At 58.3% G+C, this 23,648-nt stretch overlaps 2 protein-coding genes across 5 annotated transcripts in view; one reads left to right on the top strand and one right to left on the bottom strand.

Annotated features, from left to right (window-relative positions):
* Window positions 1-1,847: 1,847 nt before the first annotated feature.
* LOC100579180 (steroid 21-hydroxylase) lies at window positions 1,848-5,261 on the top strand. The gene is made up of 10 exons (XM_030802533.1): window positions 1,848-2,240; window positions 2,340-2,429; window positions 2,711-2,865; window positions 2,973-3,074; window positions 3,163-3,264; window positions 3,366-3,452; window positions 3,622-3,822; window positions 4,023-4,201; window positions 4,285-4,388; window positions 4,486-5,261. Exons 1-10 carry the CDS (start codon window positions 2,039-2,041, stop codon window positions 4,749-4,751), a joined length of 1,488 nt encoding a protein of 495 aa, XP_030658393.1. The 5' UTR covers window positions 1,848-2,038; the 3' UTR covers window positions 4,752-5,261.
* The window catches only part of TNXB (tenascin XB), a 75,078-nt gene continuing 56,206 nt past the window's right edge, over window positions 4,777-23,648 (bottom strand). The window contains exons 22-44 of one of the 4 annotated variants that reach the window (XM_030802529.1): window positions 21,668-22,000; window positions 20,196-20,519; window positions 19,461-19,784; window positions 16,988-17,311; window positions 16,270-16,593; window positions 13,575-13,898; window positions 12,852-13,217; window positions 11,988-12,275; window positions 11,358-11,636; window positions 9,802-10,083; window positions 8,623-8,943; window positions 7,998-8,333; window positions 7,623-7,745; window positions 7,365-7,508; window positions 7,053-7,172; window positions 6,791-6,934; window positions 6,567-6,697; window positions 6,316-6,448; window positions 6,072-6,223; window positions 5,883-5,979; window positions 5,629-5,790; window positions 5,388-5,551; window positions 4,777-5,067 (exon numbers count right to left, since the gene is read on the bottom strand). In XM_030802529.1, the coding sequence (XP_030658389.1) occupies window positions 4,966-5,067; window positions 5,388-5,551; window positions 5,629-5,790; window positions 5,883-5,979; window positions 6,072-6,223; window positions 6,316-6,448; window positions 6,567-6,697; window positions 6,791-6,934; window positions 7,053-7,172; window positions 7,365-7,508; window positions 7,623-7,745; window positions 7,998-8,333; window positions 8,623-8,943; window positions 9,802-10,083; window positions 11,358-11,636; window positions 11,988-12,275; window positions 12,852-13,217; window positions 13,575-13,898; window positions 16,270-16,593; window positions 16,988-17,311; window positions 19,461-19,784; window positions 20,196-20,519; window positions 21,668-22,000 (5,297 nt within the window). In that variant the 3' untranslated portion in view covers window positions 4,777-4,965. Of the gene's footprint in view, window positions 5,068-5,387; window positions 5,552-5,628; window positions 5,791-5,882; window positions 5,980-6,071; window positions 6,224-6,315; window positions 6,449-6,566; window positions 6,698-6,790; window positions 6,935-7,052; window positions 7,173-7,364; window positions 7,509-7,622; window positions 7,746-7,997; window positions 8,334-8,622; window positions 8,944-9,801; window positions 10,084-10,402; window positions 10,437-11,357; window positions 11,637-11,987; window positions 12,276-12,851; window positions 13,218-13,574; window positions 13,899-16,269; window positions 16,594-16,987; window positions 17,312-19,460; window positions 19,785-20,195; window positions 20,520-21,667; window positions 22,001-23,648 lie in introns of those variants that run through there. The other 3 variants (XM_030802531.1, XM_030802530.1, XM_030802532.1) reach the window with 3 other exon arrangements.

Consider the following 23,648-nt stretch of genomic DNA (forward strand, 5'->3'; position numbering starts at 1 on the left):
AGCAGGTGGCCTCCAAGTGGGGCTCTGAAGACTGAGAAGGAGCCAGGCAAAGAGCAGGGGTAGATGAGGGCATCTGGGGCAGAAGGAGAATATACAAAGGCCCGGAGGCTGGGGGCAGGACAGGGTACCTTTGGGGACATTGCATGTAATTGACCACATTTGGAGTTTGGATTTGGAAGTGGTGGAAGAGATGGAGATGGTGAGACAAGTAGTCAGCACGCCAGCCTTCCAGGTGCGCTCCTTTCTGATGAGCGCTCTCTTATCCATGTAACTTTGAGAAGTTTGGACCTTTCCCACTGTGGCAGAGGTTACCTGAGGCTCTTTGATATTTGCCCACATGGTTGCCCATCAGATCTTTCTCCCAGTAGCTGGTCAGCATGGTGGTGGCATAAACCCATTTTCCAGAGCCAGGGATTCAGTTGCAGCAAGACATGGCCCGGTCTGGGAGGTCAACCATGAAGAAGGCAGTAGCTGTCATTGCCCAACCCCAGAAATCCCAATCCTGTTTTCTCCCTCTCAGTCCTGATCATGGATTCAGCAGCAGTGAACTCGCCAATGTAGGGGGTGGCACAGCCAGGGTCTTGACTCCGGCTCTGCAGTAGCACAGTCTGGAAAAGCTCTGAGGGGAGAGAGACCCCCGCTGGTCCCTGGGTCCGGCTACAGAGCCAGAAATGGGGGGGAAGGCATGGGCCTGGGTCGCCTCTGACCTCTCACGTACCATCCAGGCGGCCCTGGCCTCTCACTGAACCCTGCCACTCCTCTTTGGCATGGCCTCTTCCCAAACCCCCAAACTGCCTCCTTACCCACAAAAGTGGTCTCTGAGTGTCAGTCCAGTGGGACCCCCACCCCTTATGGCTTCAGTTCCCCAGTTAGGGCTGGACCCCTGATCCTGATCCAGCTGTGGCTATCCAGCCCCTTCCTGGGGACTTTAGACTTTGAGTGGGGCATGCCCAGTTGTGCTGGGAATCCACACTCTCCCTGGCTGGACTAGAACCTGTGGACTCTAGTCCTGAGGGCAGTCATGTTCTGCCTGTGCCTGGAAACACAAGAAACTTGACTGCAGAGAGAAGAAAGAGGAGAGAGGAACAGAGCGAGGAAACTGCCCGTCTCCAGGCTTTTTCTGTTCCCTGTCCTTGGCTTTCTAAGACCAGTGGGGTCCCCTCCTCCGCTTTTTTTTCCTGAGTTCTGTGAAATTCCCCAATCCTTACTTTTTATCTCAAACCAGCTCAAGGTGGTCTGTTTTCCTTCCAACCAAAGAAAGGTGCTCCTGGTGGCTAAAGGTATATATTTGACAGCTAGATTTCCAGGCCGGAATCCTGCCCTCCACAACATGTGAACAATACCCGCGTTGCATATAGAGTATGGCTGTGAAGAATTGAGTGAGTGCCCGCAAAGCACTTAGAGCAGTGTCTGGTACATGCTAGTACTCCGCAGCGGGAAACCACCTCCTCCTTTGTCTTCTGGGCATTTTTGAGAGTGAAAGGAGGCACTAATAACAATCACACTGGGATACCTGTATGTACTGGAATGCCCCAGGCAAACCAGGCTTAAACTGTGTCACTCTATCTGTAGCTTAAACTAACAAACAACCCACACAAATCACATATTGTTCTTCAGGCGATTCAGGAGGGCATATTAGGCAGGGACTGCCGTTTTCTCTCTGAGACAAACATCATGCCAGTACAGTAAACTGGTGCATGGTGGGGTGGCAGAGGGAGAGGGCCCAGGTAGGGGCGGACACTCTTGCCTGCACAGTTGATGTGGAGCCAGAAAGCTGACTCTGGCTGCAGAAAAAAAGGTCAGGGTTGCATTTCCCTTCCTTGCTTCTTGATGGATGATCAATTTTTTTGAAATATGGACGTCCCAAGGCCAATGAGACTGGTGCCATTCCAGAAAAGGGCCACTCTGTGGGCGGGACAATTGGAAGCGACCTGAAGGTGGGGTCAAGGGAGGCCCCAAAACAATCTACACAGCAGGAGGGATGGCCAGGGCTCTTGAGCTATAAGTAGCACCTCAGGGCCCTGACGGGCGTCTCGCCATGCTGTTCCTGGGCCTGCTGCTGCTGCTGCCCCTGCTGGCTGGCGCTCGCCTGCTGTGGAACTGGTGGAAGCTCCGGAGCCTCCACCTCCCGCCTCTTGCCCCAGGCTTCTTGCACCTGCTGCAGCCCGACCTCCCCATCTATCTGCTTGGCCTGACTCAGAAATTCGGGCCCATCTATAGGCTCCACCTTGGGCTGCAAGGTGAGAGCCCCTATTCTCGCTCTGGCCCTCACCATAGGAGGGGGTGGAGGTGGCGGAGAGGGTCCTCTCTCCACTGACGCTGCTTTGGCTCTTCCCCAGATGTGGTGGTGCTGAACTCCAAGAGAACCATTGAGGAAGCCATGGTCAAAAAGTGGGCAGACTTTGCTGGCAGACCTGAGCCACTTACCTGTAAGGGTTGGGGGCATTTTTTCTTTCTTAAAAAAAAATTTTTTTAAGAGATGGGGTCTTGCTATGTTGCCCAGGTAGGTCTTAAATTCCTGGTCTCAAGTGATCCTCCCACCTGAGCCTCAAGTGGGAGCCACCTTTGGGGCATCCCCAATCCAGGTCTCTGGAAGCTGTTTGGGGGCATATCTGGTGGGGAGGAAGCAGGGGTTGGGGAGGCAGAAGAAGGTCAGGCCCTTGGCTGCCTTCATCAGTTCCCACCCTCCAGCCCTCAACTCCTCCTGCAGACAAGCTGGTGTCTAAGAACTACCCGGACCTGTCCTTGGGAGACTACTCCCTGCTCTGGAAAGCCCACAAGAAGCTCACCCGCTCAGCCCTGCTGCTGGGCATCCGTGACTCCATGGAGCCAGTGGTGGAGCAGCTGACCCAGGAGTTCTGTGAGGTAAGGCTGGGCTCCTGAGGCCACCTCAGGTCAGCCTCACCTCTCACAGTAGCCCCTGCCCTGCCCACTGCACAACGGCCTGCTGAGCTCACGCTCTTTCTCTACAGCGCATGAGAGCCCAGGCCGGCACCCCTGTGGCCATTGAGGAGGAATTCTCTCTCCTCACCTGCAGCATCATCTGTTACCTCACCTTTGGAGACAAGATCAAGGTGCCTCACAGCCCCTCAGGCCCACCCCCAGCCCCTCCCTGAGCCTCTCCTTGTCCTGAACTGAAAGCACTCCTTCCTTTTCTGGCAGGAGAACAACTTAATGCCTGCCTATTACAAATGTATCCAGGAGGTGTTAAAAACCTGGAGCCACTGGTCCATCCAAATTGTGGACGTGATTCCCTTTCTCAGGGTGAGGACCTGGAGCCTAGACACCCCTGGGTTGTCGGGGAAAGGCTGGGGTGCAGGGAGATGCTTCTCCCCACAGCTGCATTCTCATGCTTCCCGCCACAGTTCTTCCCCAATCCAGGTCTCCGGAGGCTGAAGCAGGCCATAGAGAAGAGGGACCACATCGTGGAGAAGCAGCTGAGGCAGCACAAGGTGGGAACTGTGCGTGGACGGCCTCCCCTCGGCCCACAGCCAGTGATGCTACCGGCCTCAGCATTGCTATGAGGCGGGTTGTTTTGCATACCCCGGTTATGGGCCTGTTGCCACTCTGTACTCCTCTCCCCAGGCCAGCCGCTCAGCCCGCTCCTTTCACCCTCTGCAGGAGAGCCTGGTGGCAGGCCAGTGGAGGGACATGATGGATTACATGCTCCAAGGGGTGGCGCAGCCGGGCGTGGAAGAGGGCTCTGGACAGCTCCTGGAAGGGCACGTGCACATGGCTGCAGTGGACCTCCTCATTGGTGGCACTGAGACCACGGCAAACACCCTCTCCTGGGCCGTGGTTTTTTTGCTTCACCACCCCGAGGTGCGCCCTGGGGACAGGCAAAAGGCTCTTTCCCAGCAGCCTGGCCCGGGCGGTGGGCACCCTCACTCAGCTCTGAGCACTGTGCGGCTGGGGCTGTGCTTGCTTCACCGGCACTCAGGCTTACTGGGTGGCTGAGGGACTGGCTGGAGGCTGGGCAGCTGCGGGCTGCTAGGGCAGGACTCCACCCGATCATTCCCCAGATTCAGCAGCGACTGCAGGAGGAGCTAGACCACGAACTGGGCCTTGGTGCCTCCAGCTCCCGGGTCCCCTACAAGGACCGTGCACGGCTGCCCTTGCTCAATGCCACCATCGCCGAGGTGCTGCGCCTGCGGCCTGTTGTGCCCTTAGCCTTGCCCCACCGCACTACACGGCCCAGCAGGTGACTCCCGAGGGTTGGGGATGAGTGAGGAAAGCCCGAGCCCAGGGAGGTCCTGGCCAGCCTCTAACTCCAGCCCCTTTCAGCATCTCTGGCTATGACATCCCCGAGGGCACAGTCATCATCCCGAACCTCCAAGGCGCCCACCTGGATGAGACGGTCTGGGAGAGGCCACATGAGTTCTGGCCTGGTATGTGGAGGGCCGGGGGCCTGCCGTGAAAATGTGGTGGAGGCTGGTCCCCGCGGCTGCTGAACGCCTCCCCACCCACCTGTCCACCCGCCCGCAGATCGCTTCCTGGAGCCAGGCAAGAACTCCAGAGCTCTGGCCTTCGGCTGCGGGGCGCGTGTGTGCCTGGGCGAGCCGCTGGCACGCCTGGAGCTCTTCGTGGTGCTGACCCGACTGCTGCAGGCCTTCACGCTGCTGCCCCCTGGGGACACCCTGCCCTCCCTGCAGCCCCTGCCCCACTGCAGTGTCATCCTCAAGATGCAGCCTTTCCAAGTGCGGCTGCAGCCCCGGGAGATGGGGGCCCACAGCCCGGGCCAGAGCCAGTGATGGGGCAGGACCGATGCCAGCCGGGTACCTCAGTTTCTCCTTTATTGCTCCCGTACGAACCCCTCCCCTCCCCCCTGTAAACACAGTGCTGCGAGATCGCTGGCAGAGAAGGCTTCCTCCAGCGGCCGGGTGGTGAAGGACCCTGGCTCTTCTCTCGGGGCGACCCCTCAGTGCTCGGCAGTCATACTGGGGTGCGAGAGAGGTGGGCAGCAGCTTAGCCTCCCCCCGCTGGGGAGCGAAAGTTTCTTGGTCTCAGCTTCATTTCCGTGAAGGGCACCGAGAAGTCGAAGCCCTTCCAGTAGTACCAGCTCACTCCCTGGGAAAGGGGTTGTCAAGAGAGAGTCAAAGCCGGATGTCCCATCTGCTCCTCCCGTTCCCCTTAAGGAGGTGGCTCCCAGCACTCAACCAACCTCCCCGAACAGCTCCCCTCCTGACCCTCCGCCACAGAGGATTGAGGCTTAACCCTGAGCTGGCCCTTTCCAGCCAATAAATCATCTCCAGCTCCCTCTGTGAGGCTGGCATGATTGCTCCATTTCACCCAGCTGCTCAGTCCCTTGCCTGTTACACTGTGGGGTTGAAACCTAGGCAGGCTGAGCCCCAGCCACCCCAGCTCTGAGCCGCCTCCCCACCCCTCACCTGATGGTCCACTGTGCTCCCGTAGAGCCCGTTGAGGTTGGCGTAGTGGCAGTTCCTGTACCACCAGGCCCCTCGGTAGGAGACAGCGCAGGAGATGAGCAAGTTGTTGGGGTCCCGATCACGGGCAGAGAAGACACTGCCGCTGTGGTAGCTCATGGAGTCCCCTGGGCAGGGTGGAGGAAGGAGCCATGGGGGCCTCGCCTCCCAGCCTCACCCTCCCAGCCTCCCAGCCTGTGCTTACCTGCGGTGCCGTGGTAGCCCTCCAGGTGGAGGCGGTAGTACTCTGCAGCCGAGTCTACGCGGAAGGAGTCGTACTGGGCGAACACAGCCTCGTCTCCAGCCCGCAGGTCCACGCGCATAGAGTAGTCACCTGCCTGCGTCAGGCTGTGCAGGGCCTCATTGCCTGGGGGTGGGAGACGTGCCCTCATCAGGGTCCTGGTGTCCACACAGCCCCCATCCCCTTCCGTAGTTCCCCAGTCCCTGTGAGGCACTGACCCAGCCAGAACTCCCCAGAGATGTTCCCAAAACCATGGGCATAGTCCTCCCAGTCCCTCCAGAAGTCTGTCTGTCCATCCATGCGGCGCTGGAACACCTGGGAAGCAAGTGGGGGCACCATCAGCCTCTGGCTCCCGGGGCAACAGCCCCTGCCCTGCACAGACCCCTGGACTTCCCAGTGCCACCCACCAGCCAGCCACCCCCGTCAGTCTCCATGTCGCAAAACACATTCAGGGGCCGCTCTCGGTTGCCGTTGAGGAAGATGGTGCTGGTCCTGGAGGCACCGGCTCCGTTCTGCATCTCCTCCCCGCAGTCCCTGGGGAAGGGGATCCGCAGCCCACCTGGGAGAGGAGAGCACGGGCCAGTCCTTTTCCAAGCCTTAGGCCCCGGCTGCCCACCCAGCCCCCGGCCCCCGGCCCGTGCATCCAGGTACCTGTGGTGAAAGAGGTGGACACGGGCGGCAGGAGGCTCTGGCCCCACATGGCCTGGAGCCGTGCATTGTAGGGGGTGGAGGGAAAGAGGCCGAGGAGCCGGTGAGATGTGATCCCTCCTGGGAGCAGGATCTCCTGTGGGACAGACAAGGGGGGGTCAGGGGAGAGGAAGGTGGAGACCCTCCGGGAGGGCCAGAGGCAGCACCTCCTGGAATCACCCAGGGAGGGGAGTTGGTCAGTGGGGCCGGGGCACCTGGGTCTGTCCACCAGGGGTGTCGAAGCTGAGCAGGTAGCCTGTGGGCCGGACTTGGGGCTCAGTCCAAGTGAGCAGGGCAGTGCGGGGGGTCACTTCCTTGGCCTCCAAGTCCCGAGGGGCCTCTAGCCCTAGGAGAGAAAGCAGGAAGAGGAGATGGGGATGAGGCCCATCCTGGCACCCTCTACTTCCTCTCCGCATCCCACACACCCCACAGACCCTACCTGTGGTGAAGGTGATGCTGGCTGGGGAAGTGAGGTTGGGGCCCCGCAGGCCGCGCACAGTGGCGGTGTAGTTGGTGTGGAGGACGAGGTCATGCAGGGGGTAGTCCACCGCGCTGCCTGGGGCCTCGGCCTGCAGAGGTGGGGCTGGGAGTGCAGAGAGGGGCATCAACGCCTGCCCCCTCCATCCCCGGCCAGAGTCCAGCCTCTCCCCTGCAATCCCCACTCTGAACAAGTCCCCTCCAGAGGCCTCAGCCCTGCTCACCCCCAGGGGCTGTGACCTGGACGTCATAGGTGTCCACAGGATTCTGGGGGGGCTTCCAGTGCAGCACGGCGAATCCCTCGGTCAAGTTCAGTGCACGCAACTGTGTGGGGCCGTCAGGAACTGGGGGAAGGGGAGGGGCTCAGAGGGGTCCCCGCTGCTGTCTCTACTCCATGCCTCCCCAGACTCCACTGGCCCCCTGTCCACAATTGGAGCCTCCACCACCTCCCTTTCACCCTCCTCGTTCTCGCTCAACTCCCACCCATGCCATTTTCTTGGCTCCCACCTCTTGCCCCGGGTCCCAGTCCATCTTACCTGTGGTGAGGAAGCCTGTGAGAGGCTCACTCTCCTCAAAGCCTCGGACGGAGACCACGGTCACCTCGTAGCGAGCGCCTGGGATCAGCCCCTGGAGTTTCTGGGTCCGGGCCTGGCCGTCCACCTGCACACTCTGCGGCTCCCCTGAAAATATTGGGGATCGAGGGTTACCCAGGGAACCTCAGGGCGGCTGGAGGTTGGGCAGAGTGCGGGGGGGAGAGGAAACGTGAGGCAATGAGCACGTGGCAAAGGCACCACCTCCGTCCGCCAGCTGGTAGGAGACTTTGAAGCTGTCCGCCCGGGACGGCGGGGGCATCCAGTTGACCTTGGCTGAGGTCTCCCTGATTTCACTGAATTGGAGGTCACGGGGGCTCTCCAGAACTGCAGAGGGGGCAAGGAACAATGATGCGAGCAGGGGCAGGCAGGCCCCTCCCTACGAGTCCCACCCCTCGCCTCTGCTTCAGCACAGGCTCACCACCCCTTTTCCTCTAGTCCCCAGGAATGGAAGTCGCTCTGCAGATTCCTCCAGGCCCACCACCAACTCGCCCACCCCCACCGCTGGCTGAGGCACTAGGTCCCCCCCGTGAAGTACAAAGACCCCCACTTTGGGGCAGAGTGTGTGTGGGTCCTTACCTGGGCTGAGGGTGCGGGCGGTGCCCTGGATGCTGTCGGCCTTGTGGGGTCCCCGCAGCCCATACAGTGTCAGGCTGTACAGAGTCCCCGGACGCAGGTCCCGGAGCACGGCCGAATGCCGCGTCCCTGGCACCATCAGCTCTCGCTGCAGCAGTGGACGCGGATGCGGCTCCAGAGTGCTTGGTGATGGAACTCCAAAGCGCAGCAGGAAGGAGTCGAAGGCCCCAGGTGGGGCCTCCCAGTTGAGCCTCAGTGAACTGGTGGTCACATCAGTCACAGACAGCTGGGACAGGCGGGGCCTTGACTCCGCTGAGGTCTGACCAGCAGGGGCCGGCCCTGCACGGAGTGGGTGGGAGAGAAGGGATCGGAGACAGAAGCACACCAGCTTGGTGACCCAGACCACGTCCCTTCCACCCCCCTCCCTGCCCCTGTTTCTCTGTCTGTAACCAGGGACTTGCAGCCACAGGGGAGTCCTGTGGGGCAGAGCTAAAGGCTACTCGCATCCAGCCCATCCATCCTCTCTCCCTGGTACCCGCCTCACTCTCTTTCCCTGCAACCACCACTTCTGAGCCCCTGTTTCCCCCTTCCGAGTCCCAGACTAGAGGCCAGAGACGCCTGGTGGTACCTGTGGTGCCCTCAGCTGAGAGGGGCCCCAGGCGCTTCCCTTCATGGAGGCCATAGAGGAGGAACCTGTAGGGGGTGCTGGGCTCCAGGCCTGAGATGAGAATCTTGCTCTGGTCGCCGTCCACGAGCAAGGCCTGGGGCTGCCCGTTCGTGTCCTCATACTGGACCACGAAGGAATCAAAGGGGCCCTGGGCCACGCTCCACGAGAGGCGCATGGAGTCTGGGGTTGTGTCGGTCACGGTCAGCACCCCTAGGCGGGGCTCTTCGGGAGGCTCAGGGGCCTCTGGGGCTAACTCTGGGGCTGGCACGTCCTCTTCTGGGGCTGCGTGGGAGAAGCCCAGGGGAGAATCTGAGTGAGGGGTGCCATGGGGCGCTCCATTTTTATCTTCTAGGCTTGGCCCAAGGCTGAGGTGGGAAGTTTACAAGTCCAGGCCCAGTCAGACAATGAAGTCGCTGTGGCCTCGTGACTCCTGCGAGCTCCTGCGCGCTCCTGCGCTGTCTGAGTCAGGTGCTCGCTTCCCCCTTCCACACCCCAGTGTCCTACCGAGCCCACCTCGAGATATCACAGGCTCTGGCCCCACCCATGCCGGGACACATTCACTGAGCTTGAGGCGTGTGGTGCTCCCTTCTGAGAGAAGCTGAGGGTGGAACTGGCTGGTGAAGGTGACTGGCAAATCCCACCAGCCGTGCCGTGGTCAGGCCTGTCTGAGGTGGGCATCAGTGAGCTCTGGAAGAGGAGCCTGTACCACAAATGCAGCTGCTTCTGTTGGTTTCTGTGTTCCTGCTCATTTTGTTTTCCAGTGATTTTCCTCTTAAGAAAATGCTCCTGACTCATCCATGGCAGGGAGGTTTGCCGCTATCTGGACAAGGCCACCCTTCGGGGAGGCGACAGCTGCCCCAGTGAGTAATGAGGAGCAGCGGCAGTGATGGGGCAGAGTCGGGGCTGGGAAATTAGGGAGCCCCTGCCAGGGCCTTTCCCTCCCGCCTGGCCTGGCTCCTGCTCCGGACTCCTCGATGGATGCTGAAGCCCACAGGGCTGCAGACTCCTCCACCTTCCTGGGGACAGGCCAGGGCGCCCCACTCCCGGCTGCCCACTCCTGCAGTCATCTTTGTCTTCAGCCCAAATGCACAAGGAAACCCACACAAGCTGGCTTGCTATAGCCAAGCACAGCAGCCTCACCTGTCATTCCCAGGACGGAGACCGGGCCCAGGCGCTTTCCCCCGAGGAGCCCGTAGAGCAGAAACTTGTATTTCTTGCCAGGCTCCAGGTCCTCTATGGTGACTGTGCGCTGGTCTGCGGCCACAGGCACTGCCCTGGGCTGCCCGTCCGTGTCCCTGTACTGGACCATGAAGGAGTCAAAGGGGCCCTGGGCCACCGTCCAGGACAGGCGCAGAGAGCTGGAGGTCTCCTCAGTCACGGTCAATTCCCCCAGGCGGGGAGGTGGCTCCTTCTCCAGGGGAGCTGTGCAGAGGAAGGAGGGAAAGCTCTTAGTCACGTGCTGCCTTTGCCTAAGCCCTGGCAGCTTCCCGGAGGTGTGAGGTTCTGGGAAAGGGTCCCTCCAGTGTAGCCCCAGGGACAGCTCCTCGAGGAGACACACAGGCCTGCTCCCGCCATGCCCCACAGGAATGAGGGAGAACGGCTCCCTCCTCCTCTGGAGGCTGCTGCCCAAACTCCTTCCTGCCCCGCTCCTTCCCCGCTGTGATCGAGGGTGCAGTCAATTCATTACAGATCATCTCCCGAGGGAGGGGTGGCTGGGGGTGCAGATAGGGCCTTTGTTTACCCTGACCCCCAGCCCCTGAGCAGGAATGAGGACAGAGCTGAGAGACACTCCCCGGAGGTCTCTGGATTGTCACAGAGACACCCCAAACATCGAGAGCTGGTCTGGGCAGCCGGCCAAGGCACGGCTCCCATCACTGCCAGGCTGTGACCTCCCCCTTGTCCCCTTGTGGCCATCAGTCTGAACATCCGTGCCTCCTGCTTCCCCAGCCCCACACTGACCCCACTGGGCTGGGGCAGTCAGGGTCGGGCAGGGAGAAGACAGGGGATGAGCTGAGAGAACAGAGGGCAGAGCAGAGGCTTGCCCGGGTGGGGCTGGGGCCGATGGGTGGGGGTCTGTACCCCGTCCCCACAGTGAGGGTTTGGGAAGAGAATTATGGAGTCCCAGGGACCCAGGCCCAGACTGGCCGGCTGCTCTGTCCTCCTCTGGGCATAGTGACTCATGGTCCTGGGAGTGGGGTGAGGGTCGGTGACCCACCACACCCCTTCCTTAGGGGGCTGAGTCACAGGCACAGTGACACCAGGTTTTTCCATCGTCTTTCCGTAGCCAAGCCCTCCCTTTTTTTCCACCCCTCGCCTCCGAGTTAGGGAGGAGGGAAGAGGATGGGAACCACTACTGAGTCCAGCACCGTTCCCAGCATTATGCAGGTGAGGACACTGAGGTTCCAGAGATGAAGTGGCTTGTCCATGGTCACCCTGGCAAAGGCTGGGACTGGAACTAGAACACAGATCTGGCCCCAAAGCCCGTGTCCCTTTTATTTCTTCGGCAGTCAACGAATGAAGGAAGTAATGCATATTCTTCAGAACTGTGCCTCACACACAGAGGGAGATTACTTTTGGAGTTAAGATGGTTGTGTCAGGGCTGATAGAGGGAATCTCACGGGAAGGCCGCAGGGCCAGCTCTGAGGGCTCGGATGAGAGGCAGCTCTGGAAAAGGTGGAGGCTGGACTGGCACTCACCTGTGGTGCTGTCAGCAGAGATAGGGCCCAGTCGCTTCCTGCCTGACAGACCGTAGAGCAGGAACCTGTATTTCCTACTGGGCTCCAGGCCCTGGACTGTGACCTCCCGCTGGTCAGCTGGCACTGGCACCACCTGGAGCCGACCATCCTTATCCTTGTGCTGGACCACGAAGGAGTCGAATTCGCCCTCAGGGACCGTCCACGAGAGGCCCACGGAGTCAGGGGTCGCATCTGTCACAGTCAGCTCCCCCAGGCGGGGAGACGGTTTCGTGTCTGGGGCTGGAAAAGACAGTGAGGTGCGTGGAGAGTGGGATGGAGGCAAAGGGGCCACGGAGCTCCCTGGGCTGCTATGGCTCTGTGAGCTGGTCCCAGGAACGGGAGGGTGACTGGATCAGGAGTAGGGATAAAAGAGGAGCCAGACAAGAAAGCAAGTGTCCCCTCGGGCGCAGGGAAAGTAGGGAGAAGGATGAGTGTGAGTGGGAGAGGAGAGCTCAGGGCCTGGGTTTTCCTGGACCCAATAAATCAGTGGGTGCTGAGGACTGGAGTGTGGGGCACAGAAACATGAAATTCCAACTGGTGCCACAAGGGGGCGAAGGCTCTGGCCGCGGGAGGCCTCCAGCCCTCACTCACCGGTCCTGGCCTCCACAGGGACTGGGCCGTGGCGTTTCCCATTCTGGAGTCCAAAGAGCAGGAACTTGTACTTGCGGGCCGGGTCCAGCCCCGAGACGGTGACCGCTCGGAGGTCTCCGCTCACAGGCACTGCCTGGGGCTGCCCCTGCGCGTCCCTGTACTGCACCAGGAAGGAGTCAAAGAGGCCCTGAGCCACCGTCCACGAGAGGCCCACTGAGTCCGAGGTCACGGCCGCCACCGCCAGCTCCCCTAGGCGGGGCTCCACTGGCGGCGGTGTGGGCAGGGGCGCTGAAAAGAGCAGAGCAGGACCATGGGTCTGGAGCATTTCTCAGCGGCCTCCTCTAAAACGCTTGCTTTAGAATCTGTGCCCTGCATTGCTGTAAGCAGCTCACAGACAGTGGTGCACTCAACCCTCGCGAGCACAACATATGAAGTAGGTGCCATTATTATCATCACCCCAACTTTGCAGGGATCTGAAGCACAAGGTTAGGAAACGCCTGCAAAGTCGCACAATCACGACATTCAAAGGCACATGCAGATCTGGGCAGCTGGATCTGAAGCACTTTCTGAGCCACTAAAATACTCCTTAAGGGAGCCTGAAGACTAACTAATGAGCACACGAGTAACCTGGAGGTTCCACATCACGATGGGAGGAAGGAAGCTACAACAAACAGGGCATGGACTACCTGCCCATCTGCCTCCACACAGTCTCCATGAATCCAAGGATGAGGTAGGATCATTAGCAACATGGGAGAAAAGACAGAAACCTAGAGGCCCAGTCATAAGAGGTGCCAAGATCCAAAGGAGAAACACAAGGGGGCTGCAGAGGTAAACCTGGGGACGAGGGCCTGTCCCCACACTCACCTGTGACGCCCACGGTGGACACTGGGCCCACACGCCGCCCCTCGTGGAGGCCGTACAGGTGCATCTTGTATTTGCGCCCAGGCTCCAGGCCCCCCACAGTGACCTCGCTCTCCTCGCCCCCAACACGCACCACCTGGGGCTGCCCATCCCTGTCCTTGTACTGCACGGTGAAGGAGTCGAAGCGCCCCTGGGGGACGGTCCAGGAGAGGCTCAGCGAGTCAGGGGAGGATCCTGTCACTGTCAGCTCCCCCAGGAGCGACTCCTCAGGGGGCTCCGGGGCCTCCGTGCTGGGTTCTGTGGGGCTGGGGGTCTCTTCCTCTGCAGCTGAGAAGGAGGGAGAGAGAGTGAGGGGGATGTCCTTGGGTCCTGGGGAAAAGGAGGGAGAAGCCAAGGCTATGACTGGGGGACCTGAGGTCATTTCAGAGAAGCCCATTCTTGGGGCTGGGTGGTCCTGCTCAGCTGACAGCTAACACACATGACAAGCTCCAGGGTCAGCTGTGGGGGACCTGGGACAGCCACCAGCACAGCAAAACTCCCGATGGCCCCTCCCTGCTCAGGAGGAGCCGGGGGTCAACCACACAAAAAGGTACAACAGGAGCCTCAGCCACAAGCAGGTCTGTGATGCTGACCACACCCCTGTCCCATTCCCCACCAGTCATCACCAAAGAGCTAGAGGGTGACCCTCCCACAGCTCCCACCCTGGGGCTCCCATCGTCCACTCACCTGTCACCCCGATGGCAGACACGGGGCCCACGCGCTGGCCACCGTGGAAGCCATACAGGTTCATCTTGTACTTGTGGTCTGGCTCCAGGCCTGAGATGGTGACCCCGTCCTCGTGCCCCGGAAGCCTCACCGCCTTGGGCTGCCCATCCCCATTCCTGTACTGGACCAGGAAGTGGTCAAACTGGCCCTCGGGAACCGTCCAGGACAGGCTGAGGGAGTCGGGGGTGGCGTCTGTCACGGTCAGCTCCCCCAGGCGAGGCTTGATGGGGGGCTCAGGGGTCGTGGTGGGCACTGCTTGGGTGGTCTCGGCTTCATCCTCTGGAGCTGGACAGACATGTACGGGGACAGTGAGGTCCCTGGGTCCTCAGTTCAGCATAGAAAGGATGTGTCACAAAACACAAAGTGCCCAAGAGCAGGACGATGCTGCCCACAGCGCCTCCAGCACAGCTCTTCATCCTCTCCTCTCCTGCGACCTTTCCTATCCCTCACCCTGACACCCCTGCCCTCGGCCCCCACCTCACCCCCACCTCCCAACACCCAGGCCACCTCTCCCTGTCCCTCCAGCACCGCCTCTCTTTTGAGCACAGCCCCACTCGGCCTCTGCACCCTCGGCCTCCCTGCACTGGGGTCTCTTCGCCATCTTTTGTTCACTGGGCTTCTGTCTTTGCTCCCCAGCAAGCTCAGCGCACCCCTCCCGAGGCCAGAGCCTGGGGTGTGTTCCTGGACCCGGCCCCTCACCAGCTGCCAGCAGCCTCAGAGCATCTTTACCCTGAATTCCCCTGGATACCTTCCTCCCCCACCTCCAGTCCCCGATCCTAGTTTGAGCCACTGTCACCTCTCACCAGGGCCACCAACTGCCTGCTGGTCTCCCTGCCACCCCATCCCCATCTTCAGCCCCCACAGGTGAGCTTCACACAGGCACAGCTGCTGGGGCCATCTCAGCACAGACCTGGGCAACCACATCCTCATCCCTGGGAGACCCCAGGCCTGGTAAGCGGTCCCCTCCTCTGCTCCCACACTTCAGGATGATCCACCCACTGCAAAGGACACCCCACTCAATCCTCAGTGCCTCTCACGTGCCATGCTCTTTCTAGCCTCCTGGCCTTTGCACCAGCTGTGATGATCTGACAGGCTTCACCTTCTCTCTAAAGGTGTCACGAAGCTAAGGCCTGCCTGGCCTCAGATCCTGACTGTTCCCTGAGTATCCACAGGTAGGATGGTTTAGGTATTCCTGCCTGGCTCTGGGCTTCCTGTCACATGCTCACCCGCCTTTGCTTTCTTACTGGTCCACAGCCTGTCCCGCACGACGTTAGCCCCATTAGGACAGGAACTTATCCCATTAGGATATGAACCCTAACTCTAAGCCTAACCTCTGTGAGGATTCATGAATGCCAGAAAAATTCGCTTCAACAAATTCTAAGAGAGTTTCCAAATCTGTTTTTGGGAGGAGCTTTACTACAAAGGTGTTCTGTGATTTGCACATAAATATTCATAGCAGCATTATTCATGATAGCTAAGAGGTGGAAGCAACCCAGGTGTCCATCAATGGATGAAAGGATGAGCAAAGTGTGGTCTGTATGTATAAAATGAAACATTATTCAGCCTGAAAATGAAGGAAGTTCTGGCCAGGTGCAGTGGCTCTTGCCTATAATCCCAGCACTTTGGGAGGTCAAGGTGGGAGAATCGCTTGAGGCCAGGAGTTTGAGACCAGCCTGGGCAACATACTGACACCACATTGACACAAAAAATAAAAATGAAAATAAAATAAAAAGGAAATTCTGATGGATGCTACGACATAGATGAACCTTAAAGACATTGTATTTAATGAAATGAACCATTCAAAAAAGACAAATATTGTATGATTGCACTTCTGTGAGGTACCTGGAGTCAAATTCGTAGAGACAGAGAGTAGAATGGTGTTGCCAGGGGCTGGGGCAAGGGGAGAATGGGAGTTCGTGTCTAGTGGCTAGGAAGTTTCAGTGTGGGAAGAGGAGTTCTGGATGTGGAGGGTGACAGTCCACAGCAATGTGAGTGGCCTTCATGCTGGACTGTATACTGGGAAGCGATTAGAATGGCGAATTATGTCATGTGTACTTTACTACGATAAAAAAACAACAAAAAAAGTGTGTTCCTTGGACCAGTGGCATCAAGATTGATGAGAATCTTGTTAGAAATGGATGGTCGGCCGGGCGCAGTGGCTCACGCCTGTAATCCCGGCACTTTGGGAGGCTGAGGCGGGTGGATCACGAGGTCAGGAGATTGAGACCGTCCTGGCCAAGATGGTGAAACCCATCTCTACTAAAAATACAAAAAAATTAGCTGGGCGTGGTGGCGCACACCTGTAGTCCCAGTTACTTAGGGGGCTGAGGTAGGAGAATCGCTTGAACCTGGGAGGTGGAGGTTGCAGTGAGCCGAGACTGAGCCACTGTACTCCAGCCTGGGTGACAAAGCGAGACTCCATCTCAAAAAAAAAAAAAAAAAAAAAAAAAAAGAAAGAAAGAAATGCACGGTCTCTGGCCCTAGGCCAAACCTGCTGCATCCAATGAATCCAAATCTGCTTTTTAACAAAAATCTCCAAGCAGTTGGATACACAAAGGAAGGAATGCTCTTGAGAGTATGTTTTCACGAAGACTGGAGAGACAGCAGTGTCTTCCAGGGCCATCTTCCCCACCTCGCCTCACTCACACTCACTCACCTGTCACACCCACAGTGGACACCGGGCCCACGCGCCGCCCCTCGTGGAGGCCGTACAGGTGCATCTTGTATTTGCGCCCGGGTTCCAGGCCCCCCACGGTGACCTCCTTCTCCTTGCCCCCGACACGCACCACCTGGGGCCGCCCATCCCTGTCCTTGTACTGCACGGTGAAGGAGTCGAAGCGGCCCTGGGGGACGGTCCAGGAGAGGCCCAGCGAGTCAGGGGAGGATCCTGTCACTGTCAGCTCCCCCAGAAGCGGCTCCTCGGGGGGCTCTGTGGCCTCCGTGCTGGGTTCTGTGGGGGCGGGAGTTTCTTCCTCTGCAGCTGAGGAGAGGGGACAGAGAAGGTGAGGCAGCTTCCCTGGGGGATGTCCTCGGGTCTTGCAGGGAAGGACAGCGAATCTGTGGCCATGAATGGGGGTCCTGAAGTCAGCTTGGAGAGGCCCATCTTTGGAGCTGGGTGGTCTTGCTCAGCTTATAGTCAACACACATGATAAGCTCTGAGGTCAGTGCTGGGGAACTTGGGACAGCCACCAACAGAGCTCACAGGGCCCTTCTCCACCCAGGAAGACCTGTCAGTCCTCAGGGAAGTGGGGAAAGGCACAAAGATACCATGGCTCAGCCAAGAGCAAAGGGGCTTCCTGGGCCAGTTCACCCATCACCAGAGAAAGGGAGACCCTCCCACAGGCCCCACTCTGGGGCTCCCATTGTCCACTCACTCGTCACCCCAGTGACAGACATGGGGCCCACACGCTGGCCACCGTGGAAGCCATACAGGTTCATCTTGTACTTGTGGTCTGGCTCCAGGCCTGAGATGGTGACCCCGTCCTCCTGCCCCGGCACCCTCACCACCTTGGGCTGCCCGTCCCCATTCCTGTACTGGACCAGGAAGTGGTCAAACTGGCCCTCAGGAACCGTCCAGGACAGGCCGAGGGAGTCGGGGGTGGCGTCTGTCACGGTCAGCTCCCCCAGGCGAGGCTTGATGGGGGGCTCAGGGGTCGTGGCGGGCACTGCTTGGGTGGTCTCGGCTTCATCCTCTGGAGCTGCACAGGCATGTACGGGGACAGTGAGGTCCCTGGGTCCTCAGTTCAGCATAGAAAGGATGTGTCACAAAACACAAAGTGCCCAAGAGCAGGACGATGCTGCCCACAGCGCCTCCAGCACAGCTCTTCATCCTCTCCTCTCCTGCGACCTTTCCTATCCCTCATCCCGACACCCCTGCCCTCGGCCCCCACCTCACCCCCACCTCCCAACACCCAGGCCACCTCTCCCTGTCCCTCCAGCACCGCCTCTCTTTTGAGCACAGCCCCACTCGGCCTCTGCACCCTCGGCCTCCCTGCACTGGGGTCTCTTCGCCATCTTTTGTTCACTGGGCTTCTGTCTTTGCTCCCCAGCAAGCTCAGCACACCCCTCCCGAGGCCAGAGCCTGGGGTGTGTTCCCGGACCCGGCCCCTCACCAGCTGCCAGCAGCCTCAGAGCATCTTTACCCTGAATTCCCCTGGATACCTTCCTCCCCCACCTCCAGTCCCCGATCCTAGTTTGAGCCACTGTCACCTCTCACCAGGGCCACCAACTGCCTACTGGCCTCCCTGCCTCCAGGCTCCCTGCCACCCCATCCCCATCTTCAGCCCCCACGGATGAGCTTCACACAGGCACAGCTGCTGGGGCCATCTCAGCACAGACCTGGGCAATCACCTCCTCATCCCTGGGAGACCCCAGGCCTGGTAAGCGGTCCCCTCCTCTGCTCCCACACTTCAGGATGATCCACCCACTGCAAAGGACACCCCACTCAATCCTCAGTGTCTCTCACACACCATGCTCTTTCTAGCCTCCTGCCTTTGCACCAGCTGTGATGATTTGACATGCTTCACTTCCTCCCTAAGGCTGTCATCAAGCTAAGGCCTGCCTGGCCTCAGGTCCTGGCTGTCCCCTGGGTACTTGTGGGCAGGGTGACTTCATTGTCCCTTCCCAATCCTGGCTTGGCCCCTGGGCTCCACAGGCTCATCCTTCTTTGCTTACTTTCTGGTTTTCTGCTTGTGCCCACAACTGTGAGCCCCATGAAAACATGAACTTGTGTGTGTCACTTTCCAGCTTCCGCCTATGAAAGAAAAAAGCAGCCCTGACACCCGTGAGCTGCCCTTTCCCTCTGCCAGGCCACAGTTGCTTGGGGCTGGCCTGGCACAGTCTGGTCTTGGTGTGGTCCAGTTGAACACAGACAATTTCATGGAACATCAACATCAGACTTGGCCATTTGTCAGTAGGATGGATCAAGACAAGAACAAGGCCAGTCTGTGATCAGTCTCAGTAAGGATGAACTCTAACATTTTCCAAAGCACAAAAATAACCAAACAGCACCCATCCAGCTAATCTGAGTGATAGCTGCTTCTTTACCAATGGCAGCTTTGGCCTTGCTGTAAATGACCTCCACAAAGATAAGACTTAGTGAGATGCCCGGTAATAGGGTTATCCCTTCTTCCTAACAGCGTCTAATACAGAGCAAAACTTTGCTTCCTTAAACGCTTTCCCAAAACACCAAACACAAGCCCAGTTCCTTAACAATCTCTTTCTAAAGCCTCTTCCTAAGTCACCCCACAGTCCTCCTGCACTGCATGGAGCATAATTCCATCCGTTCAATTTTAGATAAGTTTCTGGAGGTCATTGGCCAGAGGACATTGATACCCTAAAATTACAGTGCCCGGATCAGGGCATGGAATTCTTTACTGAATGAACAAATTGGCCCACTGGAGGGAAAGGTCTGTTCCTATTCCTATTCCAATAGTGGGCTTCCAGAGTGCACAGTCGATGCGCTGCCCCTCACTGCCTTCTGTCTTCCTTCACGGCCCCCAGTCAACTCCACAGAGAAAGCACACTACCAGGAATCAGGGACACAGAAAAATTCTCTTCAACAGATTTCAAAAGAGGGTCCGATTCTTTCATCATGAGGAACTTTGCTACTCAAGGGGCGTGATCATGGGCCAGCAGCATCTGCATCACTTCTTATTGGAAATGCAGAATCTCTGGCCCTAGCCCAAACCTGTTGAATCCCAATCTGCCTCTTAGCAAGATCCCCAAGCATGGAAACGTGCAAAAGAAGCCTGGCTGGTAAGAATATTTTTGTTTTCATGAAGTTGCAGAGAAAGCAACATCTTCTAGGGCTATCTTCCCCACCCTGCCTCACTCACAAACACTTACCTGTCACACCCACGGTGGACACTGGGCCCACGCGCCGCCCCTCGTGGAGGCCGTACAGGTGCATCTTGTATTTGCGCCCGGGCTCCAGGCCCCCCACGGTGACCTCGTTCTCCTCGCCCCTGACACGCACCACCTGGGGCTGCCCCTCCCTGTCCTTGTACTGCACGGTGAAGGAGTTGAAGCGACCCTGGGGGACGGTCCAGGAGAGGCTCAGCGAGTCAGGGGAGGATCCTGTCACTGTCAGCTCCCCCAGGAGCGGCTCCTCAGGGGGCTCTGGGGCCTCTGTGCTGGGTTCTGTGGGGCTGGGGGTCTCTTCCTCTGCAGCTGAGAAAAGGAGATATAGAGAGGATGCCAGGTCCCTGAGGGATGTGCTCAGGTCTTCAAGGGAAGGAGGGAGAAACCACGGCCACTACTGGGTATGTGAGGTCATTTCAGAAAAGCCCATTCTTGGGGCTGGGTGGTCCTGCTCAGCTGACAGCTAACACACATGACAAGTTCCAGGGTCAGCTGTGGGGGACCTGGGACAGTCACCAGCACAGCAAAACTCCTGATGGCCCCTCCCTGCCCAGAAGGAGCCAGGGGTCAACCTCAGAGGAAGGCCCAAGGGGAGCCCCAGCCACAAGCAGGTCTGTGGTGCTGACCACACCCCTGTCCCATTCCCCACCAGTCATCACCAAAGAGCAAGAGGGTGGCCCTCCCACGGCTCCCACTCTGGGGCTCCCATCGTTCACTCACTTGTCACCCCGATGACAGACATGGGGCCCACACGCTGGCCACTGTGGAAGCCATACAGGTTCATCTTGTACTTGTGGTCTGGCTCCAGGCCTGAGATGGTGACCCCGTCCTCATGCCCCGGAAGCCTCACCGCCTTGGGCTGCCCATCCCCATTCCTGTACTGGACCAGGAAGTGGTCAAACTGGCCCTCAGGAACCGTCCAGGACAGGCCGAGGGAGTCGGGGGTGGCGTCTGTCACGGTCAGCTCCCCCAGGCGAGGCTTGATGGGGGGCTCAGGGGTCGTGGTGGGCACTGCTTGGGTGGTCTCGGCTTCATCCTCTGGAGCTGCACAGGCATGTACGGGGACAGTGAGGTCCCTGGGTCCTCAGTTCAGCATAGAAAGGATGTGTCACAAAACACAAAGTGCCCAAGAGCAGGACGATGCTGCCCACAGCGCCTCCAGCACAGCTCTTCATCCTCTCCTCTCCTGCGACCTTTCCTATCCCTCATCCCGACACCCCTGCCCTCGGCCCCCACCTCACCCCCACCTCTCAACACCCAGGCCACCTCTCCCTGTCCCTCTAGCACCGCCTCTCTTTTGAGCACAGCCCCACTCGGCCTCTGCACCCTCGGCCTCCCTGCACTGGGGTCTCTTCGCCATCTTTTGTTCACTGGGCTTCTGTCTTTGCTCCCCAGCAAGCTCAGCGCACCCCTCCCGAGGCCAGAGCCTGGGGTGTGTTCCTGGACCCGGCCCCTCACCAGCTGCCAGCAGCCTCAGAGCATCTTTACCCTGAATTCCCCTGGATACGTTCCTCCCCCACCTCCAGTCCCCGATCCTAGTTTGAGCCACTGTCACCTCTCACCAGGGCCACCAACTGCCTACTGGCCTCCCTGCCTCCAGGCTCCCTGCCACCCCATCCCCATCTTCAGCCCCCACGGATGAGCTTCACACAGGCACAGCTACTGGGGCCATCTCAGCACAGACCTGGGCAATCACCTCCTCATCCCTGAGAGACCCCAGGCCTGGTTATCGGTCCCCTCCTCTGCTCCCACACTTCAGGATGAGCCACTCACCGCAAAGGACACCCCACTCAATCCTCAGTGCCTCTCACGTGCCATGCTCTTTCTAGCCTCCTGGCCTTTGCACCAGCTGTGATGATCTGACAGGCTTCACCTTCTCTCTAAAGCTGTCACCAAGCTAAGCCATGCCTGGCCTCAGGTCATGGCTATCCCCTGGGTACCCACGGTCAGGGTGACTTAGGCGTCCCTCTCTGGTCCTGACCTGAGCCCTGGGCCTCCCTATCACATGCTCACCCGCCTTTGCTTCATTTGCTGGATTGCAGCCTGTCTCTCCATCACATGTCTTTCAATAATGTTGCTATATTCCTTTCACTGTGAGCCCCATCAAGACAGAAATATGTATAGGAAAATGGTAGAGAAGGGCACATTTTCTAGGGCTGTCTTCCAACCCTGCCCCACCCACACTCACTCACCTGTGATGCCCACGGCAGACACCGGGCCCAGGCGCTGCCCCTCGTGGAGGCCGTACAGGTGCATCTTGTACTTGCGCCCAGGCTCCAGGCCCCCCACGGTGACCTCGCTCTCCTGGCCCCCAACACGCACTGCCTGTGGCCGCCCGTCCCTGTCCTTGTACTGCACAGTGAAGGAGTCAAAGTGGCCCTGGGGGACGGTCCAGGAGAGGCTCAGCGAGTCAGGGGAGGATCCTGTCACTGTCAGCAACCCCAGGAGCGGCTCCTCAGGGGGCTCTGGGGCCTCTGTGCCTGGTTCTGTAGGGCTGGGGGTCTTGTCCACATCCTCTCGTGGGGCTGAAAGGTAATATAGGGGGACACAGGGTTTAAGGGTTTAAGAGTGACTTGCTTTGCCGGTGCTGTCAACAGAGGTCATACATCAAATGTGCCCCTCCAGAGCAGGCTGAGGGCTGGGACAGCTTTCTGTTCAACATTCAGTGACTCTTGGAATAAGAGCCGGTGAGGTATTCCCGAGCCCCCGGCCTGTACTGCTGGCAGAGCTGCACTGTTAGAAACCTCCAGAAGGCAACTGAGACATAGTGTCAGGAGCCAAAGTTATTCTCATTTCCTTTGACCCAATAATCCCAGTTCTGGGCATCTATCCTAAGAAAATTATTAAAGCAGGAAAAAGTTATAGCATGGAAGAATTCATGATGGGATTATTCATGACAGCAAATGTGTCAGGAACACAAATGACCCGTAGAAGATGATTAATTTTGTTACAGTGCTTTCACCGCAACGCATCAAATAACCATTGAAATGATGATGAATGCTGGTTGAGTAGCCGCAAGGTGAATGATTACAATGTACTTGTGTACAAAAAAGGAAGAGCCAAGAATTTTATGAACACTGATTGCAACTTTAAAACATGCTCTGCATGCAAAATACAGGAAGAGAATGTGCACTACACACACTGTTATTAATGCCGGCAGCTGGGGGAGAAAGTAGGACTATGAGATTCTTTTTTTCTGTTTTTCAAGCTTTCCACATAATGTTGCTATATTATTTTCACTAGAAAAATGTGGGCTAAAAAAGAAATTCTGGGCCGGGAGCAGTGGTTCACGCCTGTAATCCTAGCATTTTGGGAGGCCGAGGCAGGTGGATCACCTGAGGTTGGGAATTCGAGCCTAGCTTGGCCAATATCATGAAACCCGGTCTCTACTGAAAATACAAAAATTAGCCAGGCGTGGTGGCATGCACCTGTAATCCCAGCTACTCAGGAGGCTGAGGCAGGACAATCGCTTGAACCTGGGAGGCAGAGGTTGCAGTGAGCTGAGATCACACCACTGCACTCCAGCCTGGGCAACAGAGTGAGACTCGGTCTCCAAAAAAAAAAAAATTCTGGGCTACAGCAATTAATAATCAAGTGTGGGGTGGGGGTGGGGTAGCAATACAGCTGGAACAGGAGGGGCAGGGGTGGGTCCCTCAGCCTGTCCTCTGTCAGTTCTGTGGTTCCCCACAGTGGGGATAGGAACACAAAGCTGAACGTGGACCAGAACAGCTTACTTCCAGAGTGTGAATTTTTCTAATGTTCATTTTCCAATAATTTCCCTATTCCCCCTGTTTCCCAACACTCAGATGGTCCTCTGAACACACATATGGAAATGAGGCCTCTACCCCAGGAATCGGGGATGCCGAGCGAGAGTGCCTCCTCTGTCTGGATGGCCTTTGGGAGATGAGCTCGCACTTCACTTGGTGTCACAGAGGTGGCGACCTGCCCTGCAAGAGACCGCCTCTCAGCAGGGCTGATTCTTCCCCATCAGTAGGAATTCTCGAAAAATACTCTAAACCAGGCATAACAACCTGGCTGAGGATGCCTTAGAGATCACGAGGTCAGGAGATTGAGACCATCCTGGCTAACACAGTGAAACCCCGTCTCTACTAAAAATACCAAAAATTAGCCGGGCGAGGTGGTGGGCGCCTGTAGTCCCAGCTACTCGGGAGG

The sequence above is a fragment of the Nomascus leucogenys genome, chromosome 22a (genome assembly GCF_006542625.1).
Source record: "Nomascus leucogenys isolate Asia chromosome 22a, Asia_NLE_v1, whole genome shotgun sequence".
NCBI classification, from domain to species: domain Eukaryota; kingdom Metazoa; phylum Chordata; class Mammalia; order Primates; family Hylobatidae; genus Nomascus; species Nomascus leucogenys.